Source organism: Amborella trichopoda, chromosome 7, assembly GCF_054954075.1.
Source record: "Amborella trichopoda isolate Santa Cruz 75 chromosome 7, AtrichopodaSantaCruz75HAP2 v2.0, whole genome shotgun sequence".
NCBI lineage: Eukaryota > Viridiplantae > Streptophyta > Magnoliopsida > Amborellales > Amborellaceae > Amborella > Amborella trichopoda.
The window spans coordinates 29,206,313-29,226,035 of NC_142342.1; the positions used below are offsets into that span (position 1 = coordinate 29,206,313).

The window sequence follows — 19,723 nt, forward strand, 5'->3', positions numbered from 1 at the left end:
CAGGTAGACAATGAGGGTTTTACGTCTTCCTCTCAGAGCCTCTCTTGGGATGAAGACAGTGACTATAGCCTGATGGACAAATGCCCAGCAGATGGAAGATCAGTTGATCCAGAGAAGGAATCCTGATTTTACTTAGGCCTGTGAAAATATGGGAGCGGTGTTGCGTGCTATGTACTTAAAATATGATGGTCAAATGGATGATATTTGGATGCCTTCACGGCTAATGCAGCAAAAGTCAAGAAGGAGAAGAATAAGCATAGTTGTAGGGGTAAACAGAGGTACCAAAGAGAGAGGGAGAGGAATCAGGGAACTGAAAAATCTTACTTGTGATTTATATTATGACACAGGTTACCTGAGGCTCATCAAGAAGGTAGGTGCGTACCAGTCTGCCAATGCACACAGCCTAATAATAATCTATGAAGATTTTTCATTGAATACAAGACGTCTGGGAGGTTGTTGTGTTAATGTTAAAAAAATAAAAAAATAAGTAAATAAATAAAATTACAAGACGTTTGGGAGGCCCCAAAAAGAAGAGAATAGGAATGAGTTTAGATTCGAATGTGAAGCCCAAGATTTTGGTTTTCATCAGGACTGAATTGGAGGAACCTGATCTCAGATCTATTCATTTAGTCTGGATTACAATGTCAGCTAGGTGGCCCATTATTCCAGCACATGGTGTTTGAAGCGCCTATGGTTGGGTTCAATTGGCTAAATACAGCTGAATGTGGACTGAATTCGCCAGGTGATAGGGAGGATTCTAGCATGAAGAGGATTCCTGTAGTTTTGAATACTGGTATCAGCAAGTAGGTGTGAGGCCTTTTAGATTCGAGCTTACATGGCTGGAAATTAAGAGGCTACTTCTGAGCTTGTTAAGAAATGGTGGCCCCTTTCATTGTGGAGGGATTGTTTGGATTCTTTTTTTTTGGGTTACATTGATGGGTTAGAGGAGAGGAGCCTGTATAGATTATACCATGAAGGTTATTGCCTGAGCTTCCAATGAGGGGTACCAAAGTTCGGAATAAATTTATTGGCATCAAATCAAGGTTGAAATGGTTTGATGAAAGTGATTGGAAACCAAATTTGTCCATGTGACAGCCTATTGTATAAGAAGAAGCAATTTGACACCTGAGATTTCTATTTATAGTAAAAGAACATTTTATGGTGTATTCTCAAAAAAAAAAACAAACAAAAAAAGTTTCTTTGTTGTAGATGAATCTGAGAAAAAAATAGTGTTCTATCAAGAGGCATTTAGGGAAGAAGACAGACCACTTCTTGTCTTAGAAGATATACCATTCAACATGTCTCAAGAAAGCATCATTTGACTCGAGAGGAATTTGATGAAGAAGAGATGGGGCAGGCAGTATTAGGAAAAAAAAGAGATAAGGCCCCTTCTCCCAGTGGTTACCTATTGTCTTTTTTCCCAAGCATTTTGGTTAAAGAAGTGGTGCTCCCAATGTTCCAAGAGTTCCATGAGGGAGGATTGGATGAGAGTGAAATGAACTTATCCTCTATAGCTCCGATTTATAAATAAAGATCTCACTGAGGATATTATATATCTTAGGCGAATTAGTTTTTTGGGCAGTGTGTCATACTATTGCAAAAGTATTGGTCACAAGACTTCCTGAGGTGTTGTTTCAGATAATATCGCTTCCTAAAGCAGCTTCTGTCAAATAGAGGCAAATTTTAAATAGTGAATTAGTGGCCATGTGTGTATCCATTCTAGACATGGAGACATCCCAGGGGTGATGTGTAAGCTTGATTTAGAAAAGACATGATTACTTTGACTGAGAAGTCCTAGATAAAAATAGGTTAATGTTGTTTGGGGATGGATGGAGTAGGTGGATAGCAGGTTGTCTTCTCTTCTCACTTCCCTATCATCCTCAAAGGAACCCCAAAAGGTTGATCTCCACGTTTTAGGGTACTGAGGCAGGTTATTGTCCACCTTCCTTTCTCAATTTTGGCAGTCTTTCAATAAGATGCTAGAAGGGCTTTAGGAGTCACAATTGTTGACTAGGTGCAAGGTACTCTATGGCTATCCCATAGTATCATGCTTGCAATATGCAGATGACTCTGTAGTATTCTGTAACAAAAGTGAAATGCATGTGAAAAAGTTGCACATTTTCGAGATTATGAAGCTATGTTCAAAAAGTCGGCCGCCTAGGCGGTTGGGAGGCCCAGTGCAAGATGGTGGCCCTGGGTGGCTGACTAATCGCTCTGGGCAGCCGCTAACTCCCCTCCCTCCTTTCTTTTACATGGTAGCCGCCTAGGTCACTAAGCGGTTGGGACCACCTAGGCGGCCGCCCCCGTCTTTTTGAACATTTAATGAAGGAGCCTCGGGTCTTAGGGTGAATATGGCAAAGGTCATATTGATTGGTATAGGTGTTACGCGGGATCTTTAGGGAGTTTTGGTGCTAAATGTATTAGGACCAATACTGAATGACTACCAAACAAATATCTAGGGCTCCCAGTGTCTTGAGCAACCAAAAAAGGCAATGTGGGGAGGAATCTTGGAAAGGTTTCACTAGAAGTAAGCGGTAGGGAAATCGAAGTTCGTTTCTTTGGGTGGGAGGATTACGCTAATCCAATCTAGCTTGCCTAATCTACCAGGTATTCATTTTTCTTTTATTCTTGTTCCATCAGTTGTCGTAAATGAGATAGAAAAGTTGACAAGGAAAATGGTATGGTTCAGTGGGGAAGATAATATTCTGCTTGGTAAGCTGTGATAAAGTCTGTAGGCCTTAGTGTAAAAATGGGGCTTGATGATCAAATTGAAAGAAAAAAAGAAATCTTGAATTATTAGCAAAGTGGTGGCAGAGTTTAGGGGCACAAAAAGATTTGCTATGGGACGAAATGAATAGCAGTGTAACTATGGAAACAGAATGGTTAGTTGTTTATAAAGGAACATTGCAAGAAAGGTTATCAGGGTTGAGAGGTTAACAACTGCAGGGCTAGGTTTTCTCAAGATGTGAGAGTACAAGTGGGAATGGGAGACATTAGATCTTGGTTAGACCATTGGTTCAGCCACAATCTCGCAAAGTCCAAGCTCCTGAACTGTTCATTTTGACAGGAAATTGAAGGGCCACTGACTGATATAGTTGAAGGTTTAAGGGTTTCAGACTTCTTGGATATCTGGTTTAAGGTGTTTAGTAAGGTAGGGTAAGATTTTCACTCGTACAAGTATGATGCAAGGCTTATGCCACTCCTTTATCCAATTGAGTTGGGAGATTGGACCGATTTGGGCATCTCAGAGTAATGGGGAACTCTGCACGAAATCTATGTACGAGATGCCAATGTAGAGTCCTGAGAAAAGGGCCTTCGTTTTCATAGTTGGGCAATCCCCTGGCACCCAAAGAGACAAGCCTCCCTTTGGCTTGCTGCAAAAAAGTTTCAATGATTGACAACTAAATGCGATGAGGTGTGTCTATTCCCCATTGCTGCTTCTTGTGTAATAAAGGTGAGTGTACAAATGCACCTCCTTTTTGCATTGATTTCACTAGCCAATTTTGGTCGTTCATCTTAAAGCACTTCGGTTTAGTATGTTACGTATGTCAATAAAAAATGCTGCTAATGCAGTCATCTCTGCTGCTAAAAATGCGAATCTTTTTTTTGAGACTAACTTCGCTGGAAATTCCATGGCAATCTGGCTGGAAAGAAATATTAGGTGCTTTAGCTGTAGAAGTTGTGGACTGGCAAGCGTTGAAAAGCATGTTAAAGCCACAATTTAGCATGGGAAAGAGCATGACCTGAATTAGGGGTTTGCCCTTCAACTGAATTCGATGCCCATTGGACAGAAACAGCCAAGCTACTGTACCTCATCAGTCAGCCTAGCAAGTGGAATGCCCATTGGATGGAAACAACCAAGCTACTGTACCTCATCAGTCAGCCTAGCAAGTGGAACTCTCCTCTCATGGGTTTGGTCAAGTTGGATTTCAATGGAATTTAAAGGGCATTCCTGGTTTTTCTAGTTTGGTTGGTTTGCTGTGGGACCACAATGATATAGTGTAAATGACCTATTCCAGGCCACTACACTCATGTGATGCATGTGAGGTGGAGGCCTGGTTACTTCTTTTTGGCTTTGAAGAATAAAACGAAGTGGCCTAAGGTAGAAATAGAAGGAGAGTCTAAGAATGCATTTGGATGGGGTTAGTGGTCAAATTACTGTTCCTCGGTTGTTACAACAAATATTTGACAAGAAAATCCGGGCCTTCATTATTCATACATATGGGGAATACAATGTTGAGAAATATTTGAAGGGGTATCAAAAACAGACCTTGCTATGACCTTTTTGTGCGCTTCTTAATGTTGTACTTATGGCATATTTAATATACAGTCATACATAAAGTATACTGTGCATGTGCTCAGTTTTGTAAATGAAAATGGTACATAGTTGTACATTAATTTTACTGAATCAGTTGTCACCAAAAAAAAAAAATTGTCTTCTATCATTCCTCTTTCCTTTATTCTCTTATTCTTCGTGCGTGGAATGCCTCAGGGCATTCTACACACAATCACACAAAATTCTTTCATGACGTCGTAAGCTCTCTTGCTCTCGAAGTTTATTTTTATTGCGTTTTTCCAAATAGCTTTCTCTCCTTCATATACTTTATTTGTCTGATTCTTTACCAAATCCCAGTCTCTATCTAAGAAAGCAAAACTGAAAAAGAGAAAACATAATATGAAAATTAGCATTACCCAAACTGAAACAGAGAAAACATAATATGAAAATTAGCATTACCCAAACTGAAAAAGAGAAAACATAATATGAAATTTAGCATTACCCAAACTGAAAAAGAGAAAACATAATATGAAAATTAGCATTACCCAAGAAAATATGTTGCATTACCAGCCACCAAACTGGTGAGCAGTTTGGTGCTGCCGAAATTGGTCTGAGCTCATAAGATGAGGTGTAATTGTTTTTTTCAAAAAATAAAGAAAAATAGTGTTCAAGTTATTTTGTGTTGTGTTTTCTAAATAGCTTGCTGTCCTTGTTTATCTCATCATATAATTCCTCTATTTGTCTAGTTCTTTATGAACTCCTAGTCTCTATTTGAAAAAGCGAAACTGAAAAAGTATCTTAGTATATGTTCTTGCTTCCTCTCATCTTCTGTGAGGAAAACATAATATGAAAATTGAGCTGTTCCCAAGAACACATGTTGCACTATATCTGTTGTTAGGACCAGACCATACCACTGAACTAGTGAGGGGTTTGGTTCTGTCAAAACTGGTTGGAGCTTGTGAGACTAGTTGGACCTTTTTTTCACAAAAATAAAGAAAAATAGCCCAAAAATACTATGAAATCTATAGAAATAAAAATAAATTTTGCTGGACTTTGTTTGGCTAGTCCAACCAGTTCAGCCGGCTTAAACTAATCAAATTTTGTTTTGACCATTTTGTCCAAATCGGGTGTTTGCTTTGGAACAAACTGGCTAGGGTACTAGTTGGGCGCATTACTACTATTCTTTCCATGTTCTAATTTTTGTTATATTTTATTTTTTCATGGTTTTTAGTCTCATTTGGTTGGCCAATTCTTTAGGACTCCCATTTTATTGAGAAGATAAATTCCCACAATAGAAGGGACTAAAGAGCAAACAACAGAAAAAATCTATTTAGGACCAATATACAGAGCAGCTAGGGATGAGTTTCCAGGGTAAAGTGCTGCCCTAGGAATGTTTTCCCCATGTAAACACCCATCTCTAGCTTACCTACCAGCAAAAGAAAAGAAAATGTCAATAAGCAAATATGTGAGTTACATTGATATTATTCTGCACATGCACAGGATGTCTAATAGAAGACCATTGGATTATAACTGATATATAATGTTGGATTTCACATTGAAGCACATTTATTATTTCTAGTGCCAATCATTTGGGTCTTTCTTTCCTAACGTTCTTAAAAACAATCCTGCTGTCGATATGATGTAATGGGGTTGGTCATATTCCACTGTTGTCCATGTTTATTTGGGGTTTACAGTTACTAAACTTGTTCAACATTTAACTTCTGCATGTTAATTTTGTAGAGCAAAGAATTGACCAGCTTCCTCACTTTTTTATAAGGAGTTGAAAATGAAATCTAGTGCATAAAGGTCTGTTTGTGACTTGTTAGCTATCCCCAATGAGTGTTTGATTTATGTAGTTTTATTGTGTGGTTTATAATATTTGGCGCGTCATGTATTTAATGTGTGACATACAGAGTCGACTAAAATTTTTCCAGTTTGCCACATTTTCAAACTCCATGTTCAACCAAGTCCTGTATCCATCGTATTTGTTGAATTTCAAAATGTTTTTGAGCTCATTAGCCATATTACTTTATACACTATCTGTTTGTTAACCATTTGTTTTGCTTGGAACAGATAAAATTCATAGTGGATGGTCATTGGATGATCGATTCCCAAAGAGAATTTATTACAAAGGATAATATACAGAACAATATTCTAAGAGTTGAACCATGATTTGCTTCATGCAGCTCGAATCAATATTGCCTGGGTATGCAATGAATTGCTATTACTGTTGCTCTATCAAGAACTGATGGGGGAAAAAAAAAAAACTAGTCTCTCTTATGCTCAACGTTTACAGCTTTTGAGCCATATGGATATAGTAGTCAAATGAGGCTATAGTTCATGAAAGATAAACTTCGAATAATTTTGCTTCTTATCTTGGCCATCCTAGTCCAATTCCTGCTACTTGTTTTTAATGTCATACTTCATCACTTTCTTTTGTTTATTTATCTGTTACAGCTTGACACCAGTTTCAATAATACCAGCCAATATGTGATTCACTTTGGAAGACATGATTCATATTTGCTGCGCTCCAATCCAGGCTGTAGTACACCATTCCACTAACTGGAATGTGGTTCCCAGGTGCATCAGTCTCCCCAAAAATTTCAGAAAGGGCCATGTTCCCTTCTTGATGACCATAAAATGAAATAGGTAATCGTTGCTTTTAGTGAGAGGAACAAAGATCATCCAGGTTAATATATAAAAACAATATCATTCATGTACCATCATTTTCTAGTACCACTGATCATGAATCACACCCGTATCAAGGCTTTTTCTTTTCTTATATATATATAAATAAAGCATGTTACTAAAGACTCAGCATTACAAGAAAACCAGAATGTGGGAGAAATAACCCTACCTATATACACTAAGATATGAAAGTGAATTTGGGTTCGAAAACCACAGCTCAATTCAAAGTTGCTTTTTTTCGACAACCTCAAGATTGTGTTCAATACCTGTTTACCCATTGGAAACAAAGGATTGAATGAACTGTTTTCAGTAAGTAGCTACACACATAAGAAAGATCTCCAACGTTGAAATTTAAATTAATTCTGCCAAGGGCAACATGTTTAACCGTTAAAGCCCAGAATTTGGCCATTTATCTCTATTTTTTGCAATGTTGTGGCTTTTTGATGCTTTGGGAAGCTTTGATGGAGGCATTTCCACTAATGTCGCTTAAAAATAAGTTTACATGGAAAGTATAAGCTATTAGATTGTAAAAGACAGTAAAAATATAATATATTCAAAATGTAAGCGAAATCATATGGAAATTGGCATTATAGTTTTACTTTTTTTCCTTTTTGCTGATAATTGTTAAGCTTTCTTGGGTTTTAGATTTTCCTTTTATTCTTAATTCTCTTTTTTTTTTGCTGTTTTGGAGAATCCATTTTTGTAACTTTACCAGCAAATAAATTGCACAAAAAAATACCTGCGTTAAAACATCTGCAGTCTATTCTTATATATCCCAAATGATTTCCTACTCCCTGGGGAGTATAATATTTATTTACTCCCTTGGACAAAATACATGCTAGGGATATTGTTTAGATCTCGAGAGAGTATAATATCTATTTACTCCCTTGGATAAAATGCATGATAGGGATATTGTGTAGATCTCAAATTTAGGGATATAGTCTTTAAAATCTATAGGCTAATTACAGTAGGAAAAAAAAAAAAAATTCCAAAGAGAACTCCATGTACTGGAAAAACTAATGCTTCAAGATTGAATAGAGGCTGTCCAATTTTTGAAGGGCCAGATCTAGGTATCACATGACTCAAAATACAAATTTTTTCTTAAAAAAAGAAAAAAAAAAAAAAATCTAGGAATTCTTTTGTGGTTGGCAAAAGTTTAGACTAAAAAACTCTTACCTAAAGTAAGTGATTTGAGTGAGTAGATGCACAATAGCTCCCAAGGGAGCATAATTTATGTGCGAAATATACTTCAGCTTTGGATTATGCCATCATGATATGGGTATGTGGATTATCCAATATGTGGTTTTCTTTTTATTTTTTATTTTGTTTTTGGTAGTTGTAGGAATCGACTTTGTGATACAGTGTTGTTTGACGTGAACGGCTGTCAGGAATCAAACTTGACATACAACATTGCTTAACGTCAACTGTTTAACTACTCAAGCTCAAGCCTGATTCCTAATTCACCACAAGTTGATACGATCAAATGCGGGAACTCTTTACTTGTTTGTGGAGATGCACATACACTATTTGATGGCACGTGTGGAATGTAAAAAATTCAAGCAAATAAAAAGGTTGAAATGTGCTAAAGAAAAAAAAGACGAGAAGAGGACATTGATAGTGTTTTTTATGTAAAGGCAATAATTGAGTGCTTGTTGAAAGATACCTGTTTTGTTGCCGGGACAAAGCACGGTTTCCCAAGGGCCAGTTTACAGGAGGGTAAATGTCCTCTTGAAATGAAATTGAAAGTTCTTTGCGGTAAGAAAGAGGTTATTTAAGGAAGTTTTAAGTGGATAACTTGCTGAAATGTCTAAAAAGTTTTAGGTAAGAATATAAAGTCATGATTATTTAAATATTATATACATAATATGAAAATATTAAATATTATTTTATATTAAACATAAAACAATGTATATTATATATTATATTGTAAATATCTATTACATACATAAAATATATTATATATATAAATATATATTACATAATATAATATATAATATAGTGTATTTTATATTTATTTTAATATATACTATATAATAAAATATATAGTATTATATATTTATATTTCAATTATTATACTACATATTTATAATATATAATATATATTACGTAATATAATATATTATATATTGTATTTTATATTTATTCTATTAGAATAAATATATATTTTTATTATATATAATATTATAAATATCTATTATTATATATTATACAATAAAATATGAAACATATATATATTATATTGAAAAAGTCTTCTCAATGCCTATAGGCGAAAATGATAAGTGATTTCACCTACTCTCATCATCATCCAAAGTTCATCGCACGGTCACCATTGTTCAGTAGTGTTTTATTTTTCATTTTTTTTCTACAAATCGGAATGATATGAAATTTAGAGTCTGTACATCTTAGTGAGGTGCACCTAATAAAAATATGAAAAAAATAATTCTTGAAAAATAAATTGACCAAAATACCCCCCAAACATTTCGGAGGCATTTTGGTCACTTTTTTCATATAAAATATTTTTTTTATATTTTTTTTTATAGATTTGCCTATTTTTTATGAACACACGTTCCAAATTTCAAGTCATTCTGATTTGTAGAAAAAGAAAATTGAAAAATGAAACACTACTAGACAATCGTTACTGTGTGATGAACTTTGGACAGTGATGAGACTAGGTGAATCACTGTTCATTTTTTCCTATAGGCATTTTGTAGCATCTTCCTATTATATATAATGCAAATGTATAATAATAATTTAAGTAAATATATTATATATAACGTAATATAATATATAATATGAGTAATGACACTATGAGAACCTCCCACACCCATGCGAGTAGGATCTCAAAGGATCACCATTAAATTTTGACATAGATCTCTAGAAAAGTTATGACATGGGTATAGGACTTGGACGAATGGGTTTATTGATAAGTTTTCTAGAGATTTGTATCAAAATTTAATGGTGATCTTTTGGGGTCCTATTCACATGGGTGTGGGAGGGTCTCATAGTATCATTTATCATATAATATAGTATATTTTATATTTATTTTATGGGAAAAATTTATATAGAGCGGAGGCTCTAAACAATCAAATTAGAGCCGACCTCAAAAATTTCAGTCGAAGAGGTTGTTTTGGGGCCTTAATATCATCAAATTGATCATCTCGACATCAAAATGCATGGACATGAGAAAAAAATGGAGTTCAAATTTTGGAAATAGTGCATCCTATAACGTATTTTTGGACCATCAATTTTCAAGATTTTCAAGTTTTCATAGATCTACTTGATCTACACTATTTTTTAAGCTTTAAAATTTATATGTAAAGATGAAAATATATTTTAAGACTGTCACAAAGATTTCCAGCACTGAAACCACATTTCTCGACGCTATTTGAAGGCGGGCTGTAATTGGATTGTTTAGAGTGTTGGCTTTATACAAACTGCACCATTATTTTATTAATATGTATTTATATAATATATAATATATAATATAAATATAATGAATTATTTTATTATTATTATTTATTCATATATAATATATACAATATAATATAATATAATGCAAATATAAATGCAAATTAATAATATAAATATAAGGAGGGAGGCATAATAGAATTTGAGAAACCAACTTCCTATTTTAAGTTCCATCATTTAGATGGAAGATTTTCTTTTAAGCACGAGGAAATAAGGAAATTCTAGAGGAACTTTTGTACTTTATAAGTTATGTATATCAAACACGGAACTTCTATAGTAATGAGAAAGTTCATTCTTCCTCCCCCTAACTTCCTATTATCAAACACCCCCTCAACTATATTGCTAAACTAAGAAGTGGAGTTTCCCACTTGGGAGTAGAGAGTCACATACATACGGCTAAACCAGGGAGAACGGGGGTGCATGAGGTGGTTAGAAGAAAGAGGAGCATGTGACATGGTTTTTGCCCTGAATTATACAGCTACAAAGAGGGGAGTATGATGGACCAAGGTGGGCACCAAGGGCACTGTAGTGTTGGAGTGCCAGATTGTATGATAAGGACCATAGCCATGGGGATTTCAACGTGGCCGGAGCTATTCGGATGATGGATGGTTACTGGAAACTGGTCCACAGATGGACATGCGAAACAAGTAGGTAGGAACCCAAGGGCCTCCCAAAGAAATTGAAGGTATGGTGTCCTTGAGGAACTGTTTTGAATTCAAATTTTGATTCCAAATTTGTTCTAGGCTCCTACGTTTCGACATTTACCTCCTGTTGATGTAGGGTCGGATACAAGACGCATCAGGGGCAGCGGATATAATTGCCAAGACCTAATATTTTCTGTCAGGACCAAATACCAACATGTTGCACCTTTGTTTGTTGATACAATTGCTATTTTCTATCAGACATGGAGGATAGAAGTCATATATGATATACACATATGCTCGCCGCCATCGAGAGTGTGCCACGCTCTCTAAAGGGGTTTCCCTTGGAGGAATCCGGCAAAATCCTTACGACGCAGGATCAGACCACCTATGGACTTCGTCACATTGGCTCTTCTTCACTCGAGTCGTCCTACAACAGGTTCGCACTATGATTCAATTCCTGATTAAAACGTTCCTGACCCTTGCTAACGAAGTTCGTTTTATGTGCGGTGATCAGGCTCTCACGAAATTTAGGGGATCTTTCGGTAACCACATCGATGGTAGGGAAAGAAGATTGATCAGCGAGGGGTGGCTACCTGTACCTTGCCGAGGCCCAGGCTCTTAGCAGCCTGCTCTGCAGCTTGTAATTGGGCAATCAAGTCCTTTCCTTCTCCCAAACCTTCACATAATTTACGTTCTTCATAATGTTATAAGCAACATGATTATATCTTATCACTCTGAGGGTATGATCCTGTCTTGAAGAGGTTCACTATTGCTAGTATACCTGTGAAAGATGGGTCAGAGACCTCATTTGGTCGATGATATCCATCATTTCTAATGTGCGTATGATGAAGTCACCGAGCTCCCCATCGTATTCTTCTGTGAAGTGTTCGACTTCCCCATATCCTCGAGCTGTCAGTTCTTCATAAATCATGAATTCCGAATCCTCTTCTAGTTAGAAATTTGCATCGGCTACATGATTTTTCTTGTGATATGAAAGAAAGACTACTGTGATCTTGTCGGGGACTATATAATTTTATTTTTATTTTTTCACATTTTTTTTCCTTTTGACTAAGGTCACAACAAATAGTCTTACTACAATAATTATTGCTTCAAATAAAATAAAACTAACAAATCCAAGATCTTAAAAACCTTGTTGCCACTTCTTATACTTGAGAATATAAAGATTAAATTGTAAGAAATAAAATGGGGAGTGCCGGAGATTACCTCAAGCGGGCTTATTACATCCCACATTGAGTCACCACCATCCGATGACGCGGGATCGATGATCTAGCTTCAATCTCAATCGAAAAAACAAGTTTAGGCCAAAGTAATTCTATGGAACTTTTTAGAATTTATCAGACCCAGATCTTAATCCCAAGACCTATTTTGGCATATCCCATACTACCCAACCCTTAGACTATTCAAAATGAGAGAGAGACCTAGGAGGTGACCTAGGGTTGGAGTGTGCCCCTCTAAAGATAGGTTAGGAGAGAGACAGGTCTAGAGAGAGAGAGGCTATAGAGGGAAGAGAGAGTGGGGCATGCCCCTTAAAGACAGACAAGAGAGAGAGAGAAAAGAGATATGTAGAGAATAAAAGGGGGTGCACCCTTATTTATAGTGCAAAATTGGGTTTTGAGTTTCTTAGTGTTTCCCATAGTTTACCTCTTAACTGAGATTAAATGTGAACCGTTGATCAAGGGTGACTTGTCGGGTGAGAGATCTGAGCCATCCATTCCATAAATGGGCCATCAACATTATGGAAGGTGCATGAAACATTATCCCCTTTTCCTAAACCATTTTCCCATCAATAAAAAAGCAAATCCAATCATGAAAAAGCCCCACCTTCTAGAACATAGCGGGCCCATGTGCACAATGGGCCCTCATGAAATTTTATTTGATATTTAACAATAATAAAAATAATTTTTGAATATTTATTTGAATATTTAAATCATTGTAAATTCAATATCTTTAATTTTACGAATCTAAATTTCATAAATAAAATATCCAGACGTTCATAAAAATTCAAATAATAACTCTAAAATAATTTTCATCATAAAACAAAAATAATAAAATTAATTTGATAAGAAATGGATTAATATAGCTTAGGAATTAAATCAACAATCTAGGGCACTTCACCTTCAAATGTGGACTACAAACCACACTTACTTTATTGAACCGACCCAGTGTTTTTCATGACCCACAATCCAAGTAGGGGCTTATTAACGAGTCACCAAAGTCTGACCAATAAGCCAAGGGGTCGCAATCCCAGTCTGTAAATTTCAAATCCTCTTCTAGAGACGAGTTAAGATCACTTAGACCTGATGCGACCACAGCTCTTATGGTGCATAGGGGTATCTCTAGCACATGTATACGCTTCACCGTGAAAGGTGGATTGTTTTTCGAAATGGAATATCAATATGCATGCCGTGTGATGGTACATGGATGAGGCTTTGGCCCCGTTTCTGTAGGCCACCATCACACACAAGGGTCACACAGTTCATCGGCTCACTCTTTCGGATATACTCCGATCTCATAAGGGGTGACCTATTAAAACCCTTATCGGATGATATTATATGCCCAGGTAACATGGGTTTTTCCTAACCGACTGGCCTAGACTATCAATCACAGTTAGGTATTAGCAAATATCGTTTGCTTAGTATGGTCCATGAGAGACCACACTCCCACTGAGTTCATGTTCTACTATATCATTTTATTTTACAAACACTTATAAGGCTTTTAAAGGCCACATAAACCCAACATATCCTACTTGGCCTTTGAAGGCCTTACATTCTCTCTTCCTCACTTTCTCTCATCCCCATCTCTCTCTCCCAATTATAAACTCTCTCTCAAGCACTTTTCACTGATTCTCTCTTTATACATTAATCATGGCCTTCATTATCAATCATTTTACAAAAGGCCTTATAGAGGCAATGCCTGTTTTCTCTTTGCTACTCGGATCTCGTCCCAAAAGTGGTCTTAGCCCATCTTTCATATCGCATCGCGAATGACATACTTGTTGTCGTAGAAGACCATCATGTACCCTCATCGTATGGGGTTGTAGGTTAATGGGCTCAAAGGAGTTCTTCAAATAAGTTGCTCCCTTCTGTAGCAATACAACCAGGTTCCATGGGTGAACAACATTATAATCTGTTGTTCCATCTGGCATGTCAAATGCTAACTGGTGGTCCCACTTGGATATTTAGTTTATGTAGATCTCGATCTTTCTTAATCTCACCTCATTCCTCAGGTGATAGAAGTATGGTTTTATATGTTTGGAGTTCTTATGGAATCGTGACTAATTTGACTTATATATCGCCACCGTGTTGTCACAGAAAATCCTTATCTGCCTCCATAATGGATAATTCCACCACATCCTGTTTTTTTTATTTCCAAGAATTTGTACCCATTCCAAGTATGAACACATATCCAGATGTAGGCTTTGCATCATCTGGATCCATGAAATAGCTTGCACATGTATATCTGAATACCCACACAGCTAAAAGAAACGTGGGACTGTAGCCGCTCCCACTCAATTATTATGCATACAACGTATACATTTTCAATATTCTTATGCCTATATCATGAAGTAACATATCAAGTCTCATGTAATATGTAATTCAATGCTCGTTGGTTTCATAATATGTAAAACCTTCCTAAACCACAAAAAGTCAACCACACTAGTTATCTTAGTAGTAAATTCATACAAATCAAGTTATCTAATCAACACAACATGTGTCAAGGAAGCCTAGTAAGAAGACATTCTTATAATATTTCCTATGGTTCAAGGTTTTAGGTAATCGAGGATTTTAAATATCTAAAAACATGAGTCAAGGTATATGAGTATGTTTTAAAAAATGCATGATAGTTTTTATCCCACTTTTATAAATACCTTCATGACACAATGTTTTCTTCTTTAATAAAAAAAAAATATTGACTTGGTGTATATATATATATATATATATATATATATATATTTGCAAACAATAATTATATATTAGTATGACAGTTTAAAATGATATTTATAAAGACTTAGTGGACCTTGCAAGACTATGTGGTTTTCTCAAAGTCATAGACTTAGGTTTTTCTCAAATCATTCAATTTTAATTTTAAAATACATGCTTAGTATTCATAAATCATTTTACCACATTCACTTTTAATTTCCTACTAATTCAAGTCCATGGTTACAAAAAAACAAATCATAAATACCATCTTATAATTTTGTCCAAAATAAAACATGGCTAAAGAATGTCTATTAAAGCATTGACAAAATATTTCTTTTTTAGCAAATATGAAGACTTTATTAAGAAATCATCATCACATGCAACACATCATATCACATACAACATATCACATTATGGATATTATTGGGAGGATGGTCACTAAGATCGAGTTCCATCAAAATACTCCCTTCATGCTTACATGTTTGAATGAGCCACACATATCTCTCGTGTTTCATCCTTATGGCTCAAATCTTTTGATCAAATCACATTTCCATATGTATTACTAGCTTAAGTAGTTTATACTCTAGCACAATGAGGCACTAAAACACATGGTATTAAAAAAAATCAGTTCTTTCAAATTTGTTAGCACCTATCGCTTAATGTCCATAAACTCCATATATATTTATAAAACAATTAGCCAAAAAATATAACCAAAGCATATTAAACATAATAAAAAAGTTATTAAATCATCTTTCCCGATATAACCATACCATGTAATGTGGGATAGATTTCATACCTTAAAACCATGTAGTGTGGTACATAAGCTTTCTTGATTTATTGCTTTTACTCGTTTGACAAACTTTTTTAATCTTGGAAGAGTACGCAACTGATTTCATATGTCACGAAATATCCATCTATTAGGCACTTGAGGAAAATAAAAATATATATTTCCACAAGTCTCATATCACTCTGTTAAGTAGGCTTGATAAATATAGCTACTCATGTTTTAATGAAGAACATACCAAATTACAGAAAATTCAGGATGATATTTTTTCAATCCAAAATTTTTATTCGTTTCTTCCCTCAAATATTTCTCTCTCAAATAAATTTTATTAGAAACTATACTCAGAATGGAAGTCTAAAACCTTAGTCTGAGCCATAAAACATTTTGGTAAGAATAGAAATGAAATCTTGACTTTCAAGTCATGGAAATAATTTTCGTTGCAGAAAACAAGACTTGCGCATCCTTCAATAAATCAATCATATCTTTCAAACCACAACGAATTTCTTGATGAAAATTTTTTTGTTTAAAATTAGATTCAATTTTATGAGTCGTAATAAAATTTCAGCGAGAAATAAAATCATATTATTGGTAGGAAAAATCATAGAACTCAATGGACAGTTCCTGATTTTTACAGGGTCAGAACTGACACCCTTCATTTGTGAGTCCATAACTTTCAATTCCCTTAGGATCTCCTACTGAAATTTTGTAGGCAGATCCTACTTTCAAAGACACACAATTTTACTGAGGTATGTAATAGAAAAATTCATCATTATCTCTTTCATATCACTACTCCAAAATAACCCAGAATACCCATTATGCAGAATGCCTTTCTGGTGTTGAAATATTCCAATAATTCTTAACCGTAGGTGTATTACTTGATTACAAAGGTCAATGTTTTCTTATATCTCATTCTCAAAATTGATCTAGACTCTATAAAGAGAAAAAACATCTAATAGCATCAAGTATTAATAGCTCTGATACCATTGAAAGAAAGACTAATGTTATCTTGTCGGAAAATATATATTTTTATTTTCTTATTTTTACTCATTTTCTTTTCTTTTCTTTTTCTTTTGACAAAGATCACAACAAATAATCTTACTACACTAATTCTTGCTTCACATAAAATAAAACTAACAAATCCAAGATCTTAAAAACCTTGATGCCACTTCTTATAATTGAGAATATAAAAATTAAATTGTAAGAAATAAAATGGAGAGTACTTGATATTACTTCAACAAGGCTTATTACACCCGACACCGAGTCACCACTATCCGATGGCGTAGGATTAACGATCTAGCGTCAATCTTCAACCGGGAGAGCAAGTTTAAGCCAAACTAATTCTATGGAACCCTTTTAGAATTTATCAGACCCAGATCTTAACCCCAATACTTATTTTGGTATATCCCATACTACCCAACCCTTATGCTATTCAAAATGAGAGAGAGGCTTAGGAGGTGACCTAGGGTTGGGGCGTGCCCCTTTTGAGATAGGTTAGGAGAGAGAGACATCTAGAGAGAGAGATGCTTTACAGGGAGGAGAGAGAAAGTCTTGAGAGGGAGAAGAGAGAATGGGGAGTGCCCCTTAGAGAGAGACAAGAGAGAGAGAGGAGAGATGTGTAGAGAATAAAAGGGGGGTACACCCCTATTTATAGTGCAAAATTGGGTTTAGGATTTCTTAGGGTTTCCCATAGTTTGCATCTTAATTGAGATTGACTGTAGACCGTCGATCAAGGGTGACTTGTGGGGTGAGAGATCTGAGCTATCCATTCCATAGATGGGCCATCAATATTATGGAATGTGCATAAATCATTATCTCTATTTCCTAAACCATTTTCTAATTAATAGAAATTAAGTCAAATTAAATCCAATCAAAATATTATACATAACATAAAATAACATGATCATTCTCGTACTTTCACAAAATCTTTCAAAGATATATCAAGTCAACAATCACTTCAATAGTTAGTCAATATATGATCAATATATTTCAAACACATGTCACAATTGACTATTACCCTAACATAAGGTCACATGGACCACAAAACAAAATCTTGGCAAAAAATAGAAAGTGATAAGAGGTTGGGCGTGCCAATTCAAGGAAGGCATGCATGGCCCCACCTTCTAGAACGTGACGGGCCCATGTGCGTAATGGGCCCTTACGAAATTTTATTTTATATTTAAAAATAATAAAAATAATAAAAATAATAAAAATAATTTTAAAATATTTATTTGAATATTTAAACTATTGTAAATTTAATATCGTTAATTTTACAAATCCAAATTTCATAAAAAAATATCCAGACGTTCATAAAAATTTAAATAATAATTCTAAAATAATTTTTATCATAAAACAAACATAATTAAGATTCATATGGCTTAGAAATTAAATCAACAATCATGAGGCACTCCACCTTCAACTATAGACTACGGACCACACCTTGCTTTATCGAACCGACCCTGTGTTTTCCTTGACCCACAGTCCGACCAGGGGCTTATTAGCGGGTCACCAAAGTCTAGCCGATAATCCAATGGGTCACAATCCCAATTTGTGGATTTCAGGTTCTCCCCTAGAGATGAGTCAAGGTCACCTAGACCTGATACGACCACAGTTCTTATGGTATATAGGGTCTCTCGCACATGCATACACTTCACCCTGAAAAGGTAGATTGCTTTTTCGAAATGGTCTATCAATATGCACGCCGTGTGATGGTACATGGATGAAGGCTTTGGCCCTATCTTTGTAGGTCATCATCACACATAAGAGTCCCACAGTCCCTCGGCTCACTCATCTGGGCGTGCTCCGACCTCATCAAGGGGTGACCCATTAGAGCCCTTATCGATTGATATTTTGTGCCCAGGTGACATGGGGTTTTCCCAACCGACTGGCTTAAACCGTCAACCACAGTTCGTTATCAGCAAACATCATTTGCTTAGTATGGTCCACAAGGGACCACACTCCCACTGAGTTCATGTTCCACTTATATCATTTCATTTTACAAGCACTTATAATACATTTAAAGGCCACATAAACCCAACATGGTAGGCTTCTTGTCTACGCATACAGTCTTTTTGTTGTCTATTTGCACATGAATGATTGATGCAGAGTATAGAGGGGATTATGCCATTGTTGTACTATCATGGTTTTTTTTCCCAACAGCACATTATAGGAGGTGTCCACAACTATAATATGAAACAAGGGTTGAGTACTCAAGCCGTCCATGATAAATATTTATCCTGAGTCCATTAACCATTGTTACAATGATGTCACAATTAGTCATTAGATGTTAAATTGGATTCAGTCACAAATTTGAGAATCTTTTTTTTTTTTTTAACTTTTGAATCTAGTTAATGGCATACAACTCGCTAATTTAAAATTAGACAGACAAATATGATTGAACGGTCATGCTAAAAACAAATGTTCTCTTTGTATACGTTTACAAATACTCTTGAAATGATAGATCCAAAGAACAATATGAGCCCGTGCTTCAAATCGAAGAGCATTGAGATGTATCATGCGAAGCATACATTCATATCCCGTGAATCTAGGTTTTTTATTTTTTTTTCAGCAATACAAAATCGTTGCAAATATTACCCTCCCAAAAAATATCTAAATTAAGAGAGACTATTAGTTGAGCATTATATTTCTAGAGTTTTTCTAATTAATGGACAAATATTTCGAGTTCAGGATTTTTACTAACTGAAGAACAGTTATTTGAAGTTATAGAGTTTTTTCTACTAGTGGCTAAAATTTTAGGGTTGAGTATTGCTAGGGGTTTCCCTTTTGGAGGGGCCCCTTCCAGAAATTCTCGATGGCACAAGGCTGAACCTAGGCCAAGGAGGGGGTTTGGAAATAGTTTTCAACCAGCAATTGACGCGCCTCGGTTATACCTCACTAGCTGCGTCATTGCCCCAAGCGCAAAGAT

At 35.5% G+C, this 19,723-nt stretch overlaps 1 protein-coding gene, 1 long non-coding RNA gene and 1 other non-coding gene across 19 annotated transcripts in view; 2 read left to right on the forward strand and 1 right to left on the reverse strand.

The window, feature by feature from the left end:
* Positions 1-6,999, forward strand: part of LOC18432867 (5'-AMP-activated protein kinase-like protein) — a 42,217-nt gene extending 35,218 nt beyond the window's left edge. For 5 of the 17 annotated variants that reach the window (XR_016059854.1, XR_016059858.1, XR_016059848.1 and 2 more), the window contains 2 exons: positions 6,350-6,482; positions 6,734-6,999. Coding sequence is in view for 7 of the 17 variants with exons in the window: in XM_088872759.1 (XP_088728885.1) it covers positions 6,350-6,448 (99 nt within the window). In the remaining 10 variants the exon portion in view is untranslated. Of the gene's footprint in view, positions 1-6,016; positions 6,083-6,349 lie in introns of all 17 variants that reach the window. The other 12 variants (XR_016059855.1, XR_002280688.2, XM_020666391.2 and 9 more) reach the window with 6 other exon arrangements.
* Positions 7,000-10,845: 3,846 nt separating this feature from the next.
* Positions 10,846-12,035, forward strand: LOC110007138 (uncharacterized). Its single transcript, XR_002280699.2, has 3 exons — positions 10,846-11,117; positions 11,213-11,512; positions 11,591-12,035. It is a non-coding gene; the product is annotated as an uncharacterized LOC110007138 (long non-coding RNA).
* A 7,548-nt stretch (positions 12,036-19,583) lies between these two features.
* LOC148781318 (U4 spliceosomal RNA) lies at positions 19,584-19,723 on the reverse strand. Its single transcript, XR_016060053.1, has one exon. It is a non-coding gene; the product is annotated as a U4 spliceosomal RNA (small nuclear RNA).